At 36.2% G+C, this 15,879-nt stretch overlaps 5 protein-coding genes across 9 annotated transcripts; 1 reads left to right on the forward strand and 4 right to left on the reverse strand.

Moving 5' to 3' along the window:
• Nucleotides 1–657: 657 nt before the first annotated feature.
• LOC18019133 (probable LRR receptor-like serine/threonine-protein kinase At5g10290) lies at nucleotides 658–4,075 on the reverse strand. The gene is made up of 11 exons (XM_006399460.2): nucleotides 3,749–4,075; nucleotides 3,407–3,519; nucleotides 3,146–3,278; nucleotides 2,988–3,059; nucleotides 2,762–2,905; nucleotides 2,582–2,653; nucleotides 2,424–2,489; nucleotides 2,268–2,338; nucleotides 2,036–2,176; nucleotides 1,166–1,902; nucleotides 658–1,073 (listed from the first exon to the last, which is right to left on the reverse strand). The coding sequence occupies exons 2-11, from the start codon at nucleotides 3,489–3,491 to the stop codon at nucleotides 759–761; spliced, it is 1,836 nt and encodes a 611-aa protein (XP_006399523.1). The 5' UTR covers nucleotides 3,492–3,519; nucleotides 3,749–4,075; the 3' UTR covers nucleotides 658–758.
• A 446-nt stretch (nucleotides 4,076–4,521) lies between these two features.
• On the forward strand, nucleotides 4,522–5,696 carry LOC18019134 (alpha-hydroxynitrile lyase). The gene is made up of 3 exons (XM_006399461.2): nucleotides 4,522–4,922; nucleotides 5,006–5,137; nucleotides 5,354–5,696. The coding sequence occupies exons 1-3, from the start codon at nucleotides 4,560–4,562 to the stop codon at nucleotides 5,630–5,632; spliced, it is 774 nt and encodes a 257-aa protein (XP_006399524.1). The 5' UTR covers nucleotides 4,522–4,559; the 3' UTR covers nucleotides 5,633–5,696.
• Nucleotides 5,697–6,466: 770 nt separating this feature from the next.
• Nucleotides 6,467–7,323, reverse strand: LOC18019135 (EPIDERMAL PATTERNING FACTOR-like protein 1). Its single transcript, XM_006399462.2, has 2 exons — nucleotides 6,949–7,323; nucleotides 6,467–6,833 (listed from the first exon to the last, which is right to left on the reverse strand). The coding sequence occupies exons 1-2, from the start codon at nucleotides 7,054–7,056 to the stop codon at nucleotides 6,579–6,581; spliced, it is 363 nt and encodes a 120-aa protein (XP_006399525.1). The 5' UTR covers nucleotides 7,057–7,323; the 3' UTR covers nucleotides 6,467–6,578.
• Nucleotides 7,324–10,022: 2,699 nt separating this feature from the next.
• LOC18019136 lies at nucleotides 10,023–13,049 on the reverse strand. Of its 3 annotated transcripts, none has more exons than XM_024155689.1 (14): nucleotides 12,910–13,049; nucleotides 12,752–12,817; nucleotides 12,581–12,659; nucleotides 12,218–12,351; nucleotides 11,912–12,013; nucleotides 11,751–11,807; nucleotides 11,571–11,674; nucleotides 11,397–11,478; nucleotides 11,237–11,329; nucleotides 11,040–11,104; nucleotides 10,942–10,954; nucleotides 10,778–10,858; nucleotides 10,587–10,695; nucleotides 10,023–10,502 (listed from the first exon to the last, which is right to left on the reverse strand). In XM_024155689.1, exons 1-14 carry the CDS (start codon nucleotides 13,042–13,044, stop codon nucleotides 10,414–10,416), a joined length of 1,209 nt encoding a protein of 402 aa, XP_024011457.1. In that variant the 5' UTR covers nucleotides 13,045–13,049; the 3' UTR covers nucleotides 10,023–10,413. The 3 variants fall into 3 exon arrangements, with proteins under 3 accessions (XP_024011457.1, XP_024011456.1, XP_024011458.1); XM_024155688.1 differs by having other exon boundaries at nucleotides 10,023–10,517; XM_024155690.1 differs by having other exon boundaries at nucleotides 10,486–10,507.
• A 189-nt stretch (nucleotides 13,050–13,238) lies between these two features.
• Nucleotides 13,239–15,718, reverse strand: LOC18019137 (polyadenylate-binding protein 3). Of its 3 annotated transcripts, XM_024155692.1 has the most exons (7): nucleotides 15,547–15,676; nucleotides 15,362–15,464; nucleotides 15,120–15,190; nucleotides 14,274–14,711; nucleotides 13,812–14,003; nucleotides 13,589–13,716; nucleotides 13,239–13,498 (listed from the first exon to the last, which is right to left on the reverse strand). In XM_024155692.1, the coding sequence occupies exons 5-7, from the start codon at nucleotides 13,923–13,925 to the stop codon at nucleotides 13,450–13,452; spliced, it is 291 nt and encodes a 96-aa protein (XP_024011460.1). In that variant the 5' UTR covers nucleotides 13,926–14,003; nucleotides 14,274–14,711; nucleotides 15,120–15,190; nucleotides 15,362–15,464; nucleotides 15,547–15,676; the 3' UTR covers nucleotides 13,239–13,449. The 3 variants fall into 3 exon arrangements, with proteins under 3 accessions (XP_024011460.1, XP_006399528.1, XP_024011459.1); XM_006399465.2 differs by lacking the exon at nucleotides 14,274–14,711 and having other exon boundaries at nucleotides 15,547–15,718; XM_024155691.1 differs by having other exon boundaries at nucleotides 13,812–14,711.
• Nucleotides 15,719–15,879: the final 161 nt, after the last annotated feature.

Here is a 15,879-nt window from a genome sequence, read left to right on the forward strand (position 1 = left end):
CCCGAAAAATTAGGGTATTGTACTTCATCCGTATCCAAATGGATAATGACATAATATATGCTATTTATCCATTTTCTTTTGTCCACTTGTTTTTTTTTTAATAATCTAAATATATTTTGGATATTTTAATCAGTTTTTTGTTTTATACATCGATTAACCAGATACAGTCTATTAATTTGTGTATTCAGTTCATCATTATCTAGATTTAAACCCTCACAATCGAGGATAAAAAAAAAAAAAAATTTTGATCACTGCTATCCCTAAATAGTAAATATTTACATACATGTTTTATTCATGTAACGCATGCATAAAATGAGAGTTTGAAACTTGCAAAATCAAGGTTTTTTCCTCATCATTCAAGAAAAATGCACAGTATTATTGAAACTCATTGTTTCCTACTTCTCAAGTTGTTATATGTCTACGACGTATTTATTAGTTTTTCCCTTTACACGGTCACTACTCACTAGCAGATGTAACTACTTAATCTGAATACGTTAATACTGGGTTTTGTCATATTACGATTCTTATAATATTATCATTAGATCAAGAAATCGATTATCATGATAATTTTTGGCAAATCTCTAGTGGCATTTTGCACGACTCCAAGGGATGTCAATAACAAAACTCTGTTCGAAGGATTCAATGTCAAAAGATAGCTAATGAAACAAAACATATTATACACTTCCGCCGCCGAACCAGATAAACGAAACAACAAAAAAGTTGGAAACTTTACAGTAAAATGAAGATTTGATGTTTGGTCATCTTCCACCTGATAATTCAATGGCGTCTTGGTTATGCATTGAATCTTCACCCCAATCAAATCTCCTCTGCAACCGCTCGAACTCATGACGTCTCGTGACTTCCACGTTCTGCCACTCTTCCCATCTCTCCGCAAGCCCTTCTCCTTCTAACATCCGTACAACTTCCGACATCACTGGTCGGTCTTCCGGCGAGCCTTGTGTACAAAGCAAAGCCACCTGTATCATCATCTCTACTTCTTCTTTTATATAATCCCCATCCAAGTTCTTATCTACAATCGCTCCCAATCTCTTCTCTCTTTCCAGTTTCTTCACCTGTCCAAACCCAAAAACAAAACAAAATACAAAAGACTATTGTAAATAGAGCTTGAGAGAAGCCATTTATAAGGTGATATGATTATACATACGTGGTCAAGCAACAAGACATCATCTTCTTCCTCCAAACGCGAAAAGTCTATCGCGCGTTGTCCTGTAACGAGCTCAAGAAGCATAATCCCATACCCGAAAACATCTGTTCTCTCTGATGATTTCCCTGTTGATAGATACTCTGGTGCAATGTGACCCATTGTTCCTCTAACTTGAGTTGTCACATTAGTCCTTCTAACATCTACTAACTTGGCTAAACCGAAATCACCAACCACTGCTTCAAAATCTTCATCTAGTAGCACGTTCGCTGCTTTCACATCACGATGTATGATCTTCGGGTTGCAGTGTTCGTGAAGATACTCAAAACCACGAGCCGCTCCTAAGGCAATCCGCTTCCTGGTCTCCCAGTCAAGAACCGGGTCTCCAGCTTTGATCTCTCTGAGACGATGTGCAAGACTCAGATTCTGCATGAAGGGATAAACCAAGAGGCGTTCTGTTTGAGTTGTGCAGAAGCCGATAAGACGCAGTAGATTCCTGTGAACAGCTACACTTATCATCTCGACTTCTCTCTGGAAAGCTGCATCTCCACCAGGACTTTCGAAATCTGTCAATCTCTTGACAGCGACTTTGGTGTTATCAGGAAGCACTCCTTTGTAAACTTTCCCAAAGCCTCCTTGACCGAGCACATTCTTTTCACTGAAGTTATCTGTAGCCAATTGGAGCTCTCTCCATGCAAATCTTTTCAGCTGCCCAAATGCTATTCTCCTGTCCACTTCACCTGAAATATAGATAAAGTTTTAAGATTTTAGCAATCTTTATTTCACAAATGTGGATATCAAATTCATCATCATAACATATCAAAAAATCATATACGGTGGAAAAAAAAGGTTTCCAATGGGTATATTAGAGACCTGCAACATCCACGAACACATCACGTTTATATCCTTTATGCCTATCCTTGCAGAACAGAAACAACAAGATTCCAAAGAGGATAACTGTAACTCCGGCAACAACTCCAGCAATAATGCCAGTTTTTGGCTTTCTTGAATCACCTATTAGGCACCACGGACTAAATGTTATCAGAGCAGAACAGAGATTCTTTCATACTTTTGAATCGGTTGAAATTTACAGTAACGTAGTTACCTGAGTGAGCGACCTCAGATACACAAGGGTGAGGTTGACCACCACCACAGCTTAAGTTGTTTGCCGTGAAACTATAGTCGATAAACCCATATCAGATTACTGCTAAAAGAAATGAAAAAAAAAAAAACAAGATTCACCTAAAGTAGTCGAACTTACTTGTATTTCGGGATCTCAAATAGACTTTGAGGAATCTGGCCACTGAGATTATTGGAATCAAGCAAACTGTAAAACGTATTTTTCAAACAATGTGAACAAGACAAGGAAATAATTCAAAAACGATGGGAAGCATAAACACAGAGAACAAAGTAACATACAGATTTATCAGGTTTGGAAGACCTGTGAGTGACTCCGGGATAGTCCCATTAAGTTTGTTCCTACTCAAGGTCCTGCTTGGCCAATAAACGGTGAATAAAACACACACAATCCTTTTCTATGTCTTAAATGTTTAAAAACATGTGCAAGATTTAAAAGCACTGGGAGGCAAAACTACTTACAGGAACTGAAGTTTCTTGAGATTACCAAGAGTGGATGGTATACTACCACTTAGCTGATTGTCCTCCAAATCTAAACTGGTCAAGCTAGTCAGATTTCCAAAGTCTGGTGGTATTCCACCCGTGATTCCATTCCCCTTCAACGTACTATATATAGAAACAAAATGCTCAGAAAAAAAACATGTTGTAGGATCTCAGACAGAAAGAAACGTTACTCTAGGGCACTTACAGAGTCTTGAGAGTTTCAAGGATTCCTATTCGTGAAGATAAGGTTCCCGAGAAGTTCATGTCTGATAAGGTACTGCGGTTACAAATGCCATAAATGTAAACAAAAAGAACTCGTATGGAAACAACAGTTACTAGTTCAGAATGTTATCATCAACTTACAGAGAAGTGACAAAGTTTTTGTCATCACAAATAACTTGGGACCAAGTGCAAGGATTCACTTGATTCTGGTTCCAGTCACTTAGCTGATTGGGCAATGCACGTAACGATATCCTCAACGCATACAGCGCATCCCCTGAAATGTGGGAAACCAAAAGAGTAAGAGAGTAACCATAAGTCAATTCCTCCAAGATCTGAATTCTTACATTATACATAAACATCTTAACAAAATAAACAAAAAGAAAACCAAGAAATGGGCATCACCTTGAGCATCTGGTGACACAAATGACAATAAACAGGCAAATATCAACACAATTAAAACCATAGCCATCTTCTGGAAGTTGAACATCTCATCTCATAAACTGGGCTTGTTCCATCTACAAGAAACGTTAAACAACGTCAGAAACAAAAAAAAAAAAAAATTCTTACTTTCAATGGATCTGACACATAACAGCGGAATATTAATTGACAAATTCAACCGAAATAGCTACAATTAAGAGCTTTGGGTATACAGAAATTAGATAACAAGGATAGATTCCACTACTATTCAAACGGAAAGTCTTCGCATAGTAAAAGAGTCAAAGGGGGATGTGCTAGAACATGAACCTGCTCAGTTTCCCAGAACGATTAATGACCAATTTTCTCAAATCCCATGAATAAGGCCGATTTAGGCAACGGCAAAAGGAAAGAATATGAAACCAAAACCTCGTACCGGAGAAGAAAAATCCCAAAATTCACCCAAAAAAAAAAGAAGAAAAAAATCGATGCTCAAAAGATTCACTCAGGGAGATACAACCAAGAGAACAAAACAGAGAGAGCTGAAAGAGAAAGTGAAAAGCTTTTGTCTTTTCGATTAATTTTCTGTAGACTTTTGTTTGGCAAATCGCAATTATCATCACTCTCGCTAATGGCGATGTCTGAAGAAAAATCCGATGTTGGTCCACGAACTGCTTTTTCTGCGTGCAACTTGTAATTATAATTTAATTTAACTAACTTTGATAATGATATTTGGAGTGTGATTATATAAACTATAATCATGTTTAGTTCATGCCCGATACTTGGATTAATTATAGGTACGCGTATTTATTATTTCTACGTGTACTGTATATGACACGTACTGATCGCGTACATCACTAATTCGTATACAAACAAACAGACGTCTCGTCTAGTTTATACATCAAGAAATAAACCTATACCTCCAAAAACACATTCACACACCAATAAAGAAATCAAACATTTCTATAAGACTGATGTATTTTTATGATTATATATCTCAACAGACTCGACGTATGTCATATAACATTAAAAAATCATAAAAAATCGTAACGCATGTGAACTCTATCCAACTATATAGTAACCTCATTTCCCCATGTATTCTCAATCAATCTAAGAACCAATAAACAAACAAAAATCGTCGATGGAGAGAAAACAACACTTTGTGTTAGTTCACAACGCTTTTCATGGAGCTTGGATCTGGTACAAGCTCAAACCCCTCCTTGAAGCCGCCGGCCACCGCGTCACTGCCGTCGAACTAGCTGCCTCCGGGATCGACCCAAGGCCAATCCAGGCCGTTGAATCCTTCGACGAATATTCTCAACCGTTGATCGAAACCATCGAAGCTCTCCCAGAGAATGAACAGGTGATTCTTGTTGGATCCAGCTTCGGAGGCATTAACGTTGCTCTCGCCGCCGACAAATTCCCGGCGAAAGTTAAGGCTCTTGTGTTCGTCAACGCCTTCTTGCCCGACACAACTCACGTGCCCTCTTACGTGCTAGATAAGGTTTACAATAAATTAATACCCACTTTGAAACTAACTTCATAGTATTTGAGAAAATTAATTATTTGTTCTTGTTGATGAAAAAGTATATGGAGATGTCTGGCGGTTTAGAAGACTGTGAATTTTCGTCCCATGAAACAAGAAATGGAACAATGAGTTTGTTAAAGATGGGACCTAAATTCATGAAGAATCGTCTTTACCAAGAATGTCCTGTTCAGGTATTTACTAACCACAAAACTATAAGTTAAACTCGCTTTGGGACAAATAATTTATGTTTTCCGAAACCACTCTATAAGCACCTAAAACAAACTGGCCCTAGATGATCTAGAGAGACTATATGCTAAAAGAATATGCTTGAAAATATTGGTTCCCTTTCCCTATATAGTATGTATAATCTTTCGAGATGATGATTTAATTTTTGCGTGTTATAATAGGATTACGAGCTGGCAAAAATGTTGCATAGACAAGGGTCGTTTTTTAATGAGGATTTATCAAAGAAAGAAAAGTTTAGTGAGGAAGGGTATGGTTCGGTGCGACGAGTTTACATAATGGGTAGTGAAGACAAAGCCATTCCGTGTGATTTTATTCGTTGGATGATTGATAACTTCAGCGTCTCAAAAGTCTACGCGATCGACGGTGGGGATCACATGCTGATGCTCTCCAAACCCCAACAACTCTTTGACTCTCTCTCTGCTGTCGCCGCCGATTATTAAAATAAACTAAACTCCGCTTAACACGGCGTTTGTTTATGTGCTTTATTAATAAAACGAAACTCATCATGACTTTTACTTCATTCTGTTTTTTTTTTGGTTCAACAAAAGTTTAATGCATTCTGTTTTTTCCTTTTGATTTGATAAAGCAAATTTATAAACATGAAGCAGCATCCGAGGTATGAACAAACAAAATTCAACGTAGATTAGATAATTAACTTTTTGTTTCATGATGAAAAACGTTGCACCATCGTTACACTCATTGTAGAGCTATAATAAAACAACAAAGTCAATTAAAATTAAAGCGATGTTAATAATTGTACTACGAAGCCTTACTCAGATATGGGTCTACAGAAGATTCACGAGAAGAGGCTCAAACAGTGACTTGTAGGACATCGAGGCAGGTGAGACAAAATTGATTAATCAAATTTTGACAGTGTGTTGTTCCATTCAAATCAAATCTAATTCACTAAAAACAAAACGTGAAGTAATTAGTTAATTATCGTTTTTTTGCTCAAAAGGATTTATTCAAAGGATTTGTCAGTAGAAAAAAACTAAAAGCTGAAAAAGCTGATGAAAATAAATTGTGAACATGCAAACGTTAAGGAATCAAAGAAGACAGATATCTCTAATTTAATGAATTGGAAAATTAAAAGCAAAAAAAGTGTTGAAAGAAATGAATGACGCAAGTAAGTAGTTACAGCTATCTCTAATCTCTCCGTAGCTCTCTGCAAATGCAATTATCGGTGCGATACCATATCCAATGCCAATGCTAGCGGTTTTGATGTTCATCAAAAATAATCATAGAACTTTTGATTATTTACAAATCGAGCCCTACATTTACAAAGAATGCAAAGAACACATCTGCTCTCAAAAATAGAAAATCAATTTTTTAAGTAATAAAAAAAAAAAAAGTGGAGAGAGATCATGGAAGCAGAGGATATATGAATTAAGGGTTATAAAAGTGGCCATTGCAGTGGCATTTCCATCCCATGGGTTTGTAATTAGAGTACTGATCGAGGACGGAGGTTAGAGACGAAGGAGGCCGGACGAATCGGCCGGAGAACGGGTCAACTCGGGTGAATCGGGAGCGACTCGGGAGAGTGGGAACTTGAGTGGGCATGCAAGGATGGCAGCCATTGCATCTGTTGTGGCAGCTCGGTGGTGTCGAACCTAATCTTGCTTTATCTTCAACCAAAACCACCTGAATCATAAAAAAAAAGCAAACAACTTTAGATCAGTCGAAATGAAAGTATGGAGGAAAGTGATTGATTTTGGAATTGATTTGAGGGAATTGAGTGAAAGATGGGTTTGATTACTTGAGGAGAATTCGGAGGCTGGACAGGTTGGAGAAAGGATGAGACTTGTGGAGAGAGGAAAACGAGGAGGAGGAAGAGAAGGAGGCTAGTATTGTAAATAGTGAACATTTTTGTTTTTTAGAACTCGGGAATTATCAGACAGGACGAAACTTCATGTGGGTCTATTGAAATCTCAAGACTTTGAAAGCAAAACAGAGAGATGAAGTAGGAGAAGCTTTTGGATCAGAGGTTTGAAATGAGTGAGATGGAGAAATTTTAAGGTGAGAGAGAGAAAGGGTAAAATGGTAATTTCGAAAGGAAGGTGAAAGGAACAAGACAGAGTGGGGGAGACAGAATAGGAGGATACATATCAGAGGAGAGGACTCAGAAACTAGCCTTCTTTCTATGTGTCACTTCAATCTTTCCTCTCTTCTCTCTTTTCATTTCGTTTTATTCTTTTTTAATTTTCGTTTAACTCCTTTGCATTGTTCATTAGTTTTGAGTTTTGACCAAATTTTTACATCTCATATTGGAACAAAACATGCTCTGTTAATTTATTTGATTGATTGACGGTGACTTCACATTTCGGTTTCGCTAGTACTAACGACTAATCCGGGTTTAATGAGATCTCATTATAAAATCCCTGGTAAAAATTGGGTCAATAAATAAGCATTGTTAGCCAAATTGTGTTTGTTAGTGGTAAAAGTCTCTTAGAGCATCTCAACTTCAAATTTGAGGTTGACTTTGAGGTTTGATGGTGTTTGTCTCCAAAAGCAAAACCTCAAATCTAATCTCATAAAATTTAAAATATTGCACTATAATCCTTACTTTTAATCATTATCAATAAAAATTATATAATTTTATAAATAACCGAAAACATACATAAAAAATATCACAAACCACAGAAACATTATATTATAAGATAAAATTACAAAAACATAATAATGAAAACACAAAAACTAAATTATAAATGATTATATTTCACCAGATTATTCAACAAAACTATTTTCATAATGCTTTCAAATATGATCAATTTTAGTTTTAGTTTCTATTTTTAATTTTATTTTATATGCAAATATAAAATTTATAAAGATAAATGTAAAATATTAATAAGATATAAAATTGTTGGATTAAAATGATAAATATTAAAAATAAAATGATTATTTATGAAATATATAATTTTAAGGACTAAAATGTAAATAAAAAACTGTAACCTCAAATTTGAGGCTCAAATCTTCAAATATGAGGTATAGGGCTTCCCACTTCAAAACCTCAAAATTTGAGGTTTTAATGTTGCCTGAACAAAACCTCATATTTGAAGATTTGAGGTTGCCTTTGGAGATGCCCTTACCTGTGTTTGTTAGTTTTAAAAGTCTCGTAACTATATATATCTTTCTTAATTATAATGAACTGATATATGTGTTTTCACAAATATTATTCGTTGGTTATGTGTTTTCTTCTATTTCGTTATTGTTTTGTTTTCTTGTTTGTTCAATGTCCTTGGTTCAATTCATCGGATCTAAAATAAATTGCAAGATACAATAACTTAATGTTTTGTCATCAGTATTGAGCTTCTAAAAGACGCTTTCGATCTGAAGAGGAATATATAATTTAATTTTTCAAATTTGAGTTCATAAATTCTTTCTTTTTTTTTATAAAGAACTATTAATGTGTCCTTAATAAAACTTGTTGTTTTTCTTCAAAAAGAACACTGCATTCGGATTCAAAAATTGATGGAAGATCTTCTAATTGCTTAAACCAACTACAGTTTACTATATTTACAAAAAAAACTACATTTAAATATAAGTTTGTGTATTGCATAAGCTGAATTTCAATTCATTTGTGCTGGTTGTATCTCCACACTAATGAGGAGGACCATAATAGTTAAAGCTTTTTGTTCATCGTCCATTGACTCCATTTAATCAACCAGCATCCTTGAATCTCGAGTCAATATGCTAATACCAAGAGCTTTAGACTTCTAATTGTTTCATGGTTCCACAGTGATTGATTACTAATGCTAGCTTTCCCAATAAATGTAAAAAAGAGTCGAATAACGTTTCACCGGTAAGTATCTATTTACTGACACATCAAATTTGGGTTTCTTTTATCATCAGAAAACAGTAAGCGAATAGGGAGATTGGGTTTCCTTTTATCATCAGAAAATAGTAAGCAAATAGGGAAATTACTGAGTAGCAATAGTAGTAAAAACCACACTTTGACTGAGTTTTGATTTTCAAACAAAAGGGGGAAAGAGGTAAAAAATTCCAAGATCAATAAATGAAGAAGAAGGAGGATGCCACATTTTTATCACTTTGACTGCTTCATTTAATATTTTCAACAATCTTATGTTATTAAATGTGAGCATCTGTGCCCTTAATACTATAAGTCTATAATATATGCGTGTCTTCTTCTTTTTTTTTTTTTTTTTCTGGACATCTATGCGTCTCTTTCTGCTGTTTTCCAACAATTTTCGCACTATCGTTTTCTCCTTCATTACTACTCCATTTCTATTTATACTGTCCATTTATTTCTTGAATATTTAGTAATTTATGTTTCATCTTCTTTATCATTTTTAGAAAATTAGTTCTTCTAAAAGAAATGAAGTTTTCCTATTATTTCTAATTCTTGGAGTAAAAGTACTACTAATAAGTAACCACCCAAATGATTACTATTTATAAATAAACAAAGTTTTAGTCGACATAATAATTAAAAGGAATAGTATACGGAATGGACCATTGATGAACCTTAAATACTGCTCATACCAAACTATAAAGGAGAAATTCGTTTACAATTTATGGTGGCATCGACTTTTGTATGGCTTCTTGAATAATACTATGATTTGAAATAAATGTATAAAATAAGTGAGAAATAAAAGAAGCCAGGAAAAGCTTCTGTTTTTGTTTTGTTTCTTCAGGAAGGACAGGGAATATCCATATACCTAAACCCGTGAAATTTGGAACATTTTAATTCTGAAGTTATCGTTTCTAATATAAAATTGAACAATGTGGGAAAATAACAATATACGAAATAAAGGTTGTGAAACTTACGTTCCGTAGAAACGCGTAATGCGTTCTGTGACTATCTTTTTCCACGTTACCTGATTTGTCGCAATTCTCTCTTTAAAAAAAAATTAAAAATAAACAAATAAATGAAGTCACACAAAATAAAGATTGTGTAGCCAAAAAAAAAAAAAGATCTGCAGAAAGAGAAGACTTTCACAGTAACACAACGAGATCGCAAAAAAAAAAAAACAAAAAACAAAAAAAGCTGAAATTATTATCGCATGATCCAATTCTAAGAGTCAATGGCTTTTGTCTCCTATTTGATACGTAGGTCCCACACTCTTCTACATATTTTCCCTTTCAGAGACGGCTCAGCTGTTTGGTCACAAGCTTACGCCTAACCAAGTCTCGGCGAAGGATACGATGAAAAACGTTACTCATCCCAATTCCCATTCCCGGTTTAAACCGGTATATAACCTTAACTTTATCGTTGAGCAGCTCGGTATGCTTCTTCGTCGGAAATAACCGCCGGTATGTTCCATGTTCCCAGCGAATGCCCACAAACTTTCCCACCTAAGCTTTTTTTTTCTTATCATTGAAGTCAGTAGTAAGTCAACAGAAGAAGAAAAAAATGGAATTTGGACAATATATTAGCACCTTCTTTAGTAGCTTCTTCACATCTTCTTTTGTAATTAGAAGACAAATGTGGATCCAACGATTTCATTATCTCTTCATACTTCTCTTCAGCTTCCGATATCTGCTTCGCCTGTGAAAAATGAGAAACAAATGAGCTCTAAAGATCTTCTGAGAGAAACGTTGACTGATTGTAGTTATTAACGTTTCTTTACCAGCTCAGTGGGTGCATTCGATGGGCCGAATATCCCCACAAACATTCGTAATACATTGAAATGGTTCTCGACCACATCGTCCTACAAGAAACCATGTCGAGTTATGATGATCAGTAGAGATTCGCGATGACACGGGAATTCTGTCCTTTGAGTGTGTAGCTAACCTCGTAATCGAACCTGCAAAAGTAAAAACTACTCAGATTCTGAAAGATTCAAACTTTGTGTTTATGGGTAGATGGATATGTTTTCAAAGAAAGCGTACAGATCATCAGCTACTTCAACCAGGAACTCTGAGATTGACAAGAAGTCCATATGCAACTCATTCACCTTTTTCCACAGTTCCAAAGTAAGAAGACAAGACATGTATCAAATACTAGAAGTGGAAAATGTTGGATTCAATATGATGAGTTCACATTAAGAAAAGAAACAAAAGAAAAGGCACATGAATGTACTACTTACCTCTTCTCCTCTCAACTTGTATAGTAGAAGATTCAACACCCGGTAATCAAAAGACTTCAAATGAATTGCTCTCATCACATCTTCCAGACAGATCTTTAATGATATCAGATGAAACAGTAGCAAAAAAAAAAATGTTTGACGACATAACTTGACCAGTTACCTTGTTTTTGTTTGAAAGAACACGGCAAAGCCTTCTTTCTAACGCCCAATACTCTTCTCCCGACTTAAATTCTTGTTGTATTCTAACCCACGAAATAGTTAATATCTATTAGTGCTATTGTTTGTTCCTTTGCTGATAAACCAGTAAAAAACGGAAGTTATCTCAAGGACATACCTTTGTGTCAAAAGACCCTCGCGTTCAAGCAGATCTCCGAGCGGCTTCAATGGATCAGTTTCAAACAGAACTCGTGATTCAGCATTCCATCCATTACTTGAATACTGCATCTCAAACCATTAGGTTGTACATTCGATTTGGTGATTCCCATACTCCTAAATATCACACATGCCATCTTACAGTGACTTGGGATCCACAAGCTGATTCACTGACTATCTTCTCATTAAGAGCATCCATCTAACAGAAACAAAACATCTTAGATTCCAGTAACATTGTTGCAGTGTACACCTTTACCGAACACGGAAAATCTGAGAAATGAGGGAAAATTACACAATTATTACCTGATATATGTAACTCTCTGTGAATGAAAGCACAGGTAAGTATCTGAATATTGACTGCGGCTCGTTAATATCCAAGCCGTGGAACATGAAATAAGACCTGGACTGCAACAGGATATGGGCAATTACTAAGACAGCAGATTCAGAAAGCATGAGAGAGAGAGAAGTTGCAGAACTCAGAAAAGAAGTTTATTCTTCATTCATTTTCCTGCTTCGTTTGTTTACACAAACCAATCTCCCGTTATCTATTAAACTAGTTCAACCAGCCAAGACAGAAAATAGAAATGCCTTGTATGAGGAAAGACTTACGAAATCCTCAAGTGTAGAGTTTGCTCTTTTCATTGCATCAAGCCTGAGCATTGGCACGACTTGTTGGTGTTTCTGTGACGTGTAAGGATCAATATTGTCCATGACACTCCTCTTCAGATAACTCTTTTGGGACTCTGCTACATGGAAATTCAACAATGAAACGCAGTTATATACCCTACTAAAAAGACTCTGGGAGCAAATCAAAATTGCAGAGAATCTACAGGTGTTGAGGACATCATTATCACAATAGAACACTAGTTTTAAAATCACTCAGCCAAATACATTTTCGAACCAGGCAAACCAAGTGAGGTGAAACTGAGATATAGAAACATCAAAAACTGAGATGTCCATGCAGAGCAGAACCTGAACTTGTGTCTACAGGTTTCGTTTCATTGTCTCCCTGAATTGACATCGATATCTCCTCTAGGAAAGGTCCAGTTATCTACGCAATGAAGCAAAAAAAAAAAAACACTTTGAAAAAGGAGAATCTAGATTTCAAGGAAAAAGAAACAAAAAAAAATCTAGCTTGTTTACTTTCGGTAAGAAATCAGAGGCTAGACCGAGCTTCGAACCAATATCGAGGTCGCCGCAAGGTTGTACCTTGAAAAGAAGAAATGAAATCAGAATTCCCCAGTACATATCACAGTGTCAAAGTGGAGATTTAATTCGAAACCCTAAAGCTTTTGAGTTACCAGGAAAAGGACGAGACTGGAAAGGAAGCGAGAGGAGGCTGGATCGGAAGATGAAGAAGAAGAAGAAAGTAAACCGTGAGAAGTAATGGCTGATACAACACTCTGAAACTTCTCCAATCGCCTTAGCTCTTCCATGGAAATAGAATTGTCACAAAAACTGTAAATTTGAAATCCTTATTTTGTAACATTCAGCTTCCAATTTAATTAGGACTTTAGATGATTGGTTTGAAATCCTGACGTGAAAGTCTTGCCTTTTTTTAAATTTAATTAGGACTTATTAGATGATTGGTTTGGTGTATTGAATAAAGCAGAGCATATGGACCAAAACATGTTATGATATCTCAAGATACCAAAGCTTATAAACTCATCCGTGTACATAATAGAATCAAATAACAAAGTTTAGGTGCAAGAAAAGCGAAGTTAAAAAAAACTCGTAAAGTAAAGCCCGAAATGGAGAGACCTCTATTCTCTAGGCATCACTCATCTCTCTCTTTCTCTCATTGTTCTCCATATCTCTGGCTCGTATTCTGGTAACAGTTTCTATTGGTAAGGCATGTATCGCATAGGCCTTCTGAACCTAGGAACCTTCCTGCACGAGGCATTGTTGTCTAAGATGAAGAAAAAGATAAATAGCCATATGTGATAATGGATGGTAGAGTTGCGGAATTTAAACCCTTACCCGTACCCATATGGAGAATAAAAATACGGAGGCACAAATGGTCTGCGAAACCGGTAACCTATTGAAGGGTTGAAACCCCCGGGACGATACTGTTTCATTCCAGGAACGTTGGTTCGCTTAGGCAAGACCTGAAAATGAGGGGAAAAAATGAAACCCAAGAGAATATTGAGATCAATGAAGTGTCCATTTCATGGTCAGTATTGGTCTTAGGAAGAGAAGGTACCTTCAGTTGACGGCCATGTAACTCTGTTTCATTCAGTTGTAGAGCTTCTTGCATGGCTTCCACTTCAACAAACTCCACATAAGCAAATCCCTTTGGTTGTCCAAACTTGTCCATCAGAATGGTAACCCGGTTGACTGTTCCGCATGTTTGGAAATGAAGCTGCACTTCCTCAGGCGTACAAGCATAATCGACCTGGAGAGTGAAACATGTGGTTTTAGTATAACACAGAAGCATTTAGATTGCAGGAAGAAAATCTTAAGTCATTGAGCACATGACAGATAAATAAGTTAACCAGTGGAGTAAGGGAAGCCGAGTGATGAACTAGTGCAAACTTTAGACCCTAAGATGTGCAAGGAACATTAAAGTTTATGAGAATCTTGATTTAAGAGCGTGAGGCAAAATATATGATAACAGGCGAGCATCAAACAGCAGCCTCTCACCAAATCCACAAAACAACCAAACCTGTATGAGCTCCAAGTAGCCTCTCTGCAGACATCAGCTTTGGGTCTAGACTGAAAGCATCCAGCATCTTGATTCAGCTTTTCAAAGGCCATCTCCTCAAGGATTTCAAATACCTTGATTTCTACTCCCACCCAACTCACTCAAGAGTCCTTTTTTCCACTCAATAAGTCCCTTTTTTTTTGTAATTTCTCAAACTCATGCAATCTTCTTTTTTTCTACATTTGCTGCTTTAACTCTTTTTTCAATCTTCCTTTTTTTTTCTCACTTTTTTTTCTCTTTCTTTTATTTTTCTTTTCTTTTCACAACAATTTTTTTTAACTTTTATAATCAAATTCCACAACAAGGCTTTCCAACACTACAACAAGGAGATTATCTAGACAGCCACAAAACCTAGTTGAAAAGCCAGAACTAATAAGAACTTCAGCAATGAGAACAACCCTGCGATTATATACGACATCGAGTCAAACTATGATCAGAGCAGAACCACACAGCAAACTTCAGGGATCAATATCCAATATAATCAGACCAGAATACCACTGTATCAGACCAGAACAATAATCATACTTTAGAACATTAAGTTTAGAGAAACCATCTTGATACTGAATATAACGGTAAAAGAGATAAAATCGGAAGATAAGACAAATTGAGAGGTTGGATTCTAAATTGAAAGCAGTTCTTTCTCAAAGGAGCTAGTTATGACAACAAAATAGTCAGCCTAGGTTAATCCACACTAAGATCCATAAGTGATAATATCTATGGCATTAAACAGAACGTTTAAATAAAACAACGATTCAAGCAAGATAAAGGGAGCAGAGATAACGTGAAGTAGAAAACAAGCTTTCTCACATTGCCAACATAAACTGATCGAGCATCCACCTCCTCCTTCACTGCTTGATCTGTTTCCGTACTAGCAGAATCTAAAAGATTGGCAAAATTTCGCAAAAAGGAAGCAAAACAGATTTAAGTAAGAACTTCAATTCTCGAAAAACTGATCCAGACATTAACAAGGTTATCGAATTTTAAAAAGATAGTCTCAAGAAAACGTCTCGAAAACAGATGAGCAATGATGAAACGAAATAGCCACATACCTTGAGCAGCTCCCATATCTTTTTCGACCTTAGCTTGCATCTCGCGCAGAGCAGCAGCCTCTTCCTCCATCTCCTTCAATCTCCTTTTCATCTCATCAAGCTCCTAATACCACAGAATTACTTAAAATCAAACAGAACTACATGTGCATAAATCATAATACAAATCAAAATCGAGCGACACAGACCTTAACGGCGTCATCATCGCCGGCGGACATATCGATATCCGGATCGGGAACCTCCATCTCGCCGACATCAGGGATCTCTCCGCCGTAAACCTCGTGCTCTTCGTCCTCCATTTTTTTTCTTTACAATCTTCCTCGCTCAAGATTAATGTAAACAACGATTACTGTTTGCTTTGGTGAATCAAAGCTCTCTTTGGCACTTTATTACCGATCCAGATTTTCGATTAGTACAACGTCGTCGTCTCATAATGGGCCTCAGAAACGGGAAAGCCTGACTTTAATGAAGAGGTCCAATGTTTTCTTTAATTTAGATTCGGCCCTCGTGTTTTGTTAGAA

Source organism: Eutrema salsugineum, unplaced genomic scaffold (assembly GCF_000478725.1).
Source record: "Eutrema salsugineum unplaced genomic scaffold, Eutsalg1_0 scaffold_2, whole genome shotgun sequence".
NCBI lineage: Eukaryota > Viridiplantae > Streptophyta > Magnoliopsida > Brassicales > Brassicaceae > Eutrema > Eutrema salsugineum.

What these genes read in the sequence shown, in the direction of transcription:
- LOC18019133 (XM_006399460.2), bottom strand. Translation starts at nt 3,491, where the DNA reads ATGTTCAACTTCCAGAAGATGGCTATGGTTTTAATTGTGTTGATATTT. An exon ending in TGTGTCACCAGATGCTCAAG is followed by an intron (nt 3,279 to 3,406) that starts GTGATGCCCATT and finishes CCCACATTTCAG; the next exon opens with GGGATGCGCTGTATGCGTTG. An exon ending in CTCAAGAAACTTCAGTTCCT is followed by an intron (nt 2,654 to 2,761) that starts GTAAGTAGTTTT and finishes TTGGCCAAGCAG; the next exon opens with GACCTTGAGTAGGAACAAAC.
- LOC18019134 (XM_006399461.2), top strand. Translation starts at nt 4,560, where the DNA reads ATGGAGAGAAAACAACACTTTGTGTTAGTTCACAACGCTTTTCATGGA. An exon ending in CCTCTTACGTGCTAGATAAG is followed by an intron (nt 4,923 to 5,005) that starts GTTTACAATAAA and finishes TTGATGAAAAAG; the next exon opens with TATATGGAGATGTCTGGCGG. An exon ending in ACCAAGAATGTCCTGTTCAG is followed by an intron (nt 5,138 to 5,353) that starts GTATTTACTAAC and finishes GTGTTATAATAG; the next exon opens with GATTACGAGCTGGCAAAAAT.
- LOC18019135 (XM_006399462.2), bottom strand. Translation starts at nt 7,056, where the DNA reads ATGTTCACTATTTACAATACTAGCCTCCTTCTCTTCCTCCTCCTCGTT. An exon ending in AGCCTCCGAATTCTCCTCAA is followed by an intron (nt 6,834 to 6,948) that starts GTAATCAAACCC and finishes TTTATGATTCAG; the next exon opens with GTGGTTTTGGTTGAAGATAA.
- LOC18019136 (XM_024155688.1), bottom strand. Translation starts at nt 13,044, where the DNA reads ATGGAAGAGCTAAGGCGATTGGAGAAGTTTCAGAGTGTTGTATCAGCC. An exon ending in CCAGTCTCGTCCTTTTCCTG is followed by an intron (nt 12,818 to 12,909) that starts GTAACTCAAAAG and finishes CTTCTTTTCAAG; the next exon opens with GTACAACCTTGCGGCGACCT. An exon ending in CTTGTGGATCCCAAGTCACT is followed by an intron (nt 11,675 to 11,750) that starts GTAAGATGGCAT and finishes TTTGAGATGCAG; the next exon opens with TATTCAAGTAATGGATGGAA.
- LOC18019137 (XM_006399465.2), bottom strand. Translation starts at nt 15,657, where the DNA reads ATGGAGGACGAAGAGCACGAGGTTTACGGCGGAGAGATCCCTGATGTC. An exon ending in GCGATGATGACGCCGTTAAG is followed by an intron (nt 15,465 to 15,546) that starts GTCTGTGTCGCT and finishes CTGTGGTATTAG; the next exon opens with GAGCTTGATGAGATGAAAAG. An exon ending in AGATATGGGAGCTGCTCAAG is followed by an intron (nt 15,191 to 15,361) that starts GTATGTGGCTAT and finishes CCAATCTTTTAG; the next exon opens with ATTCTGCTAGTACGGAAACA.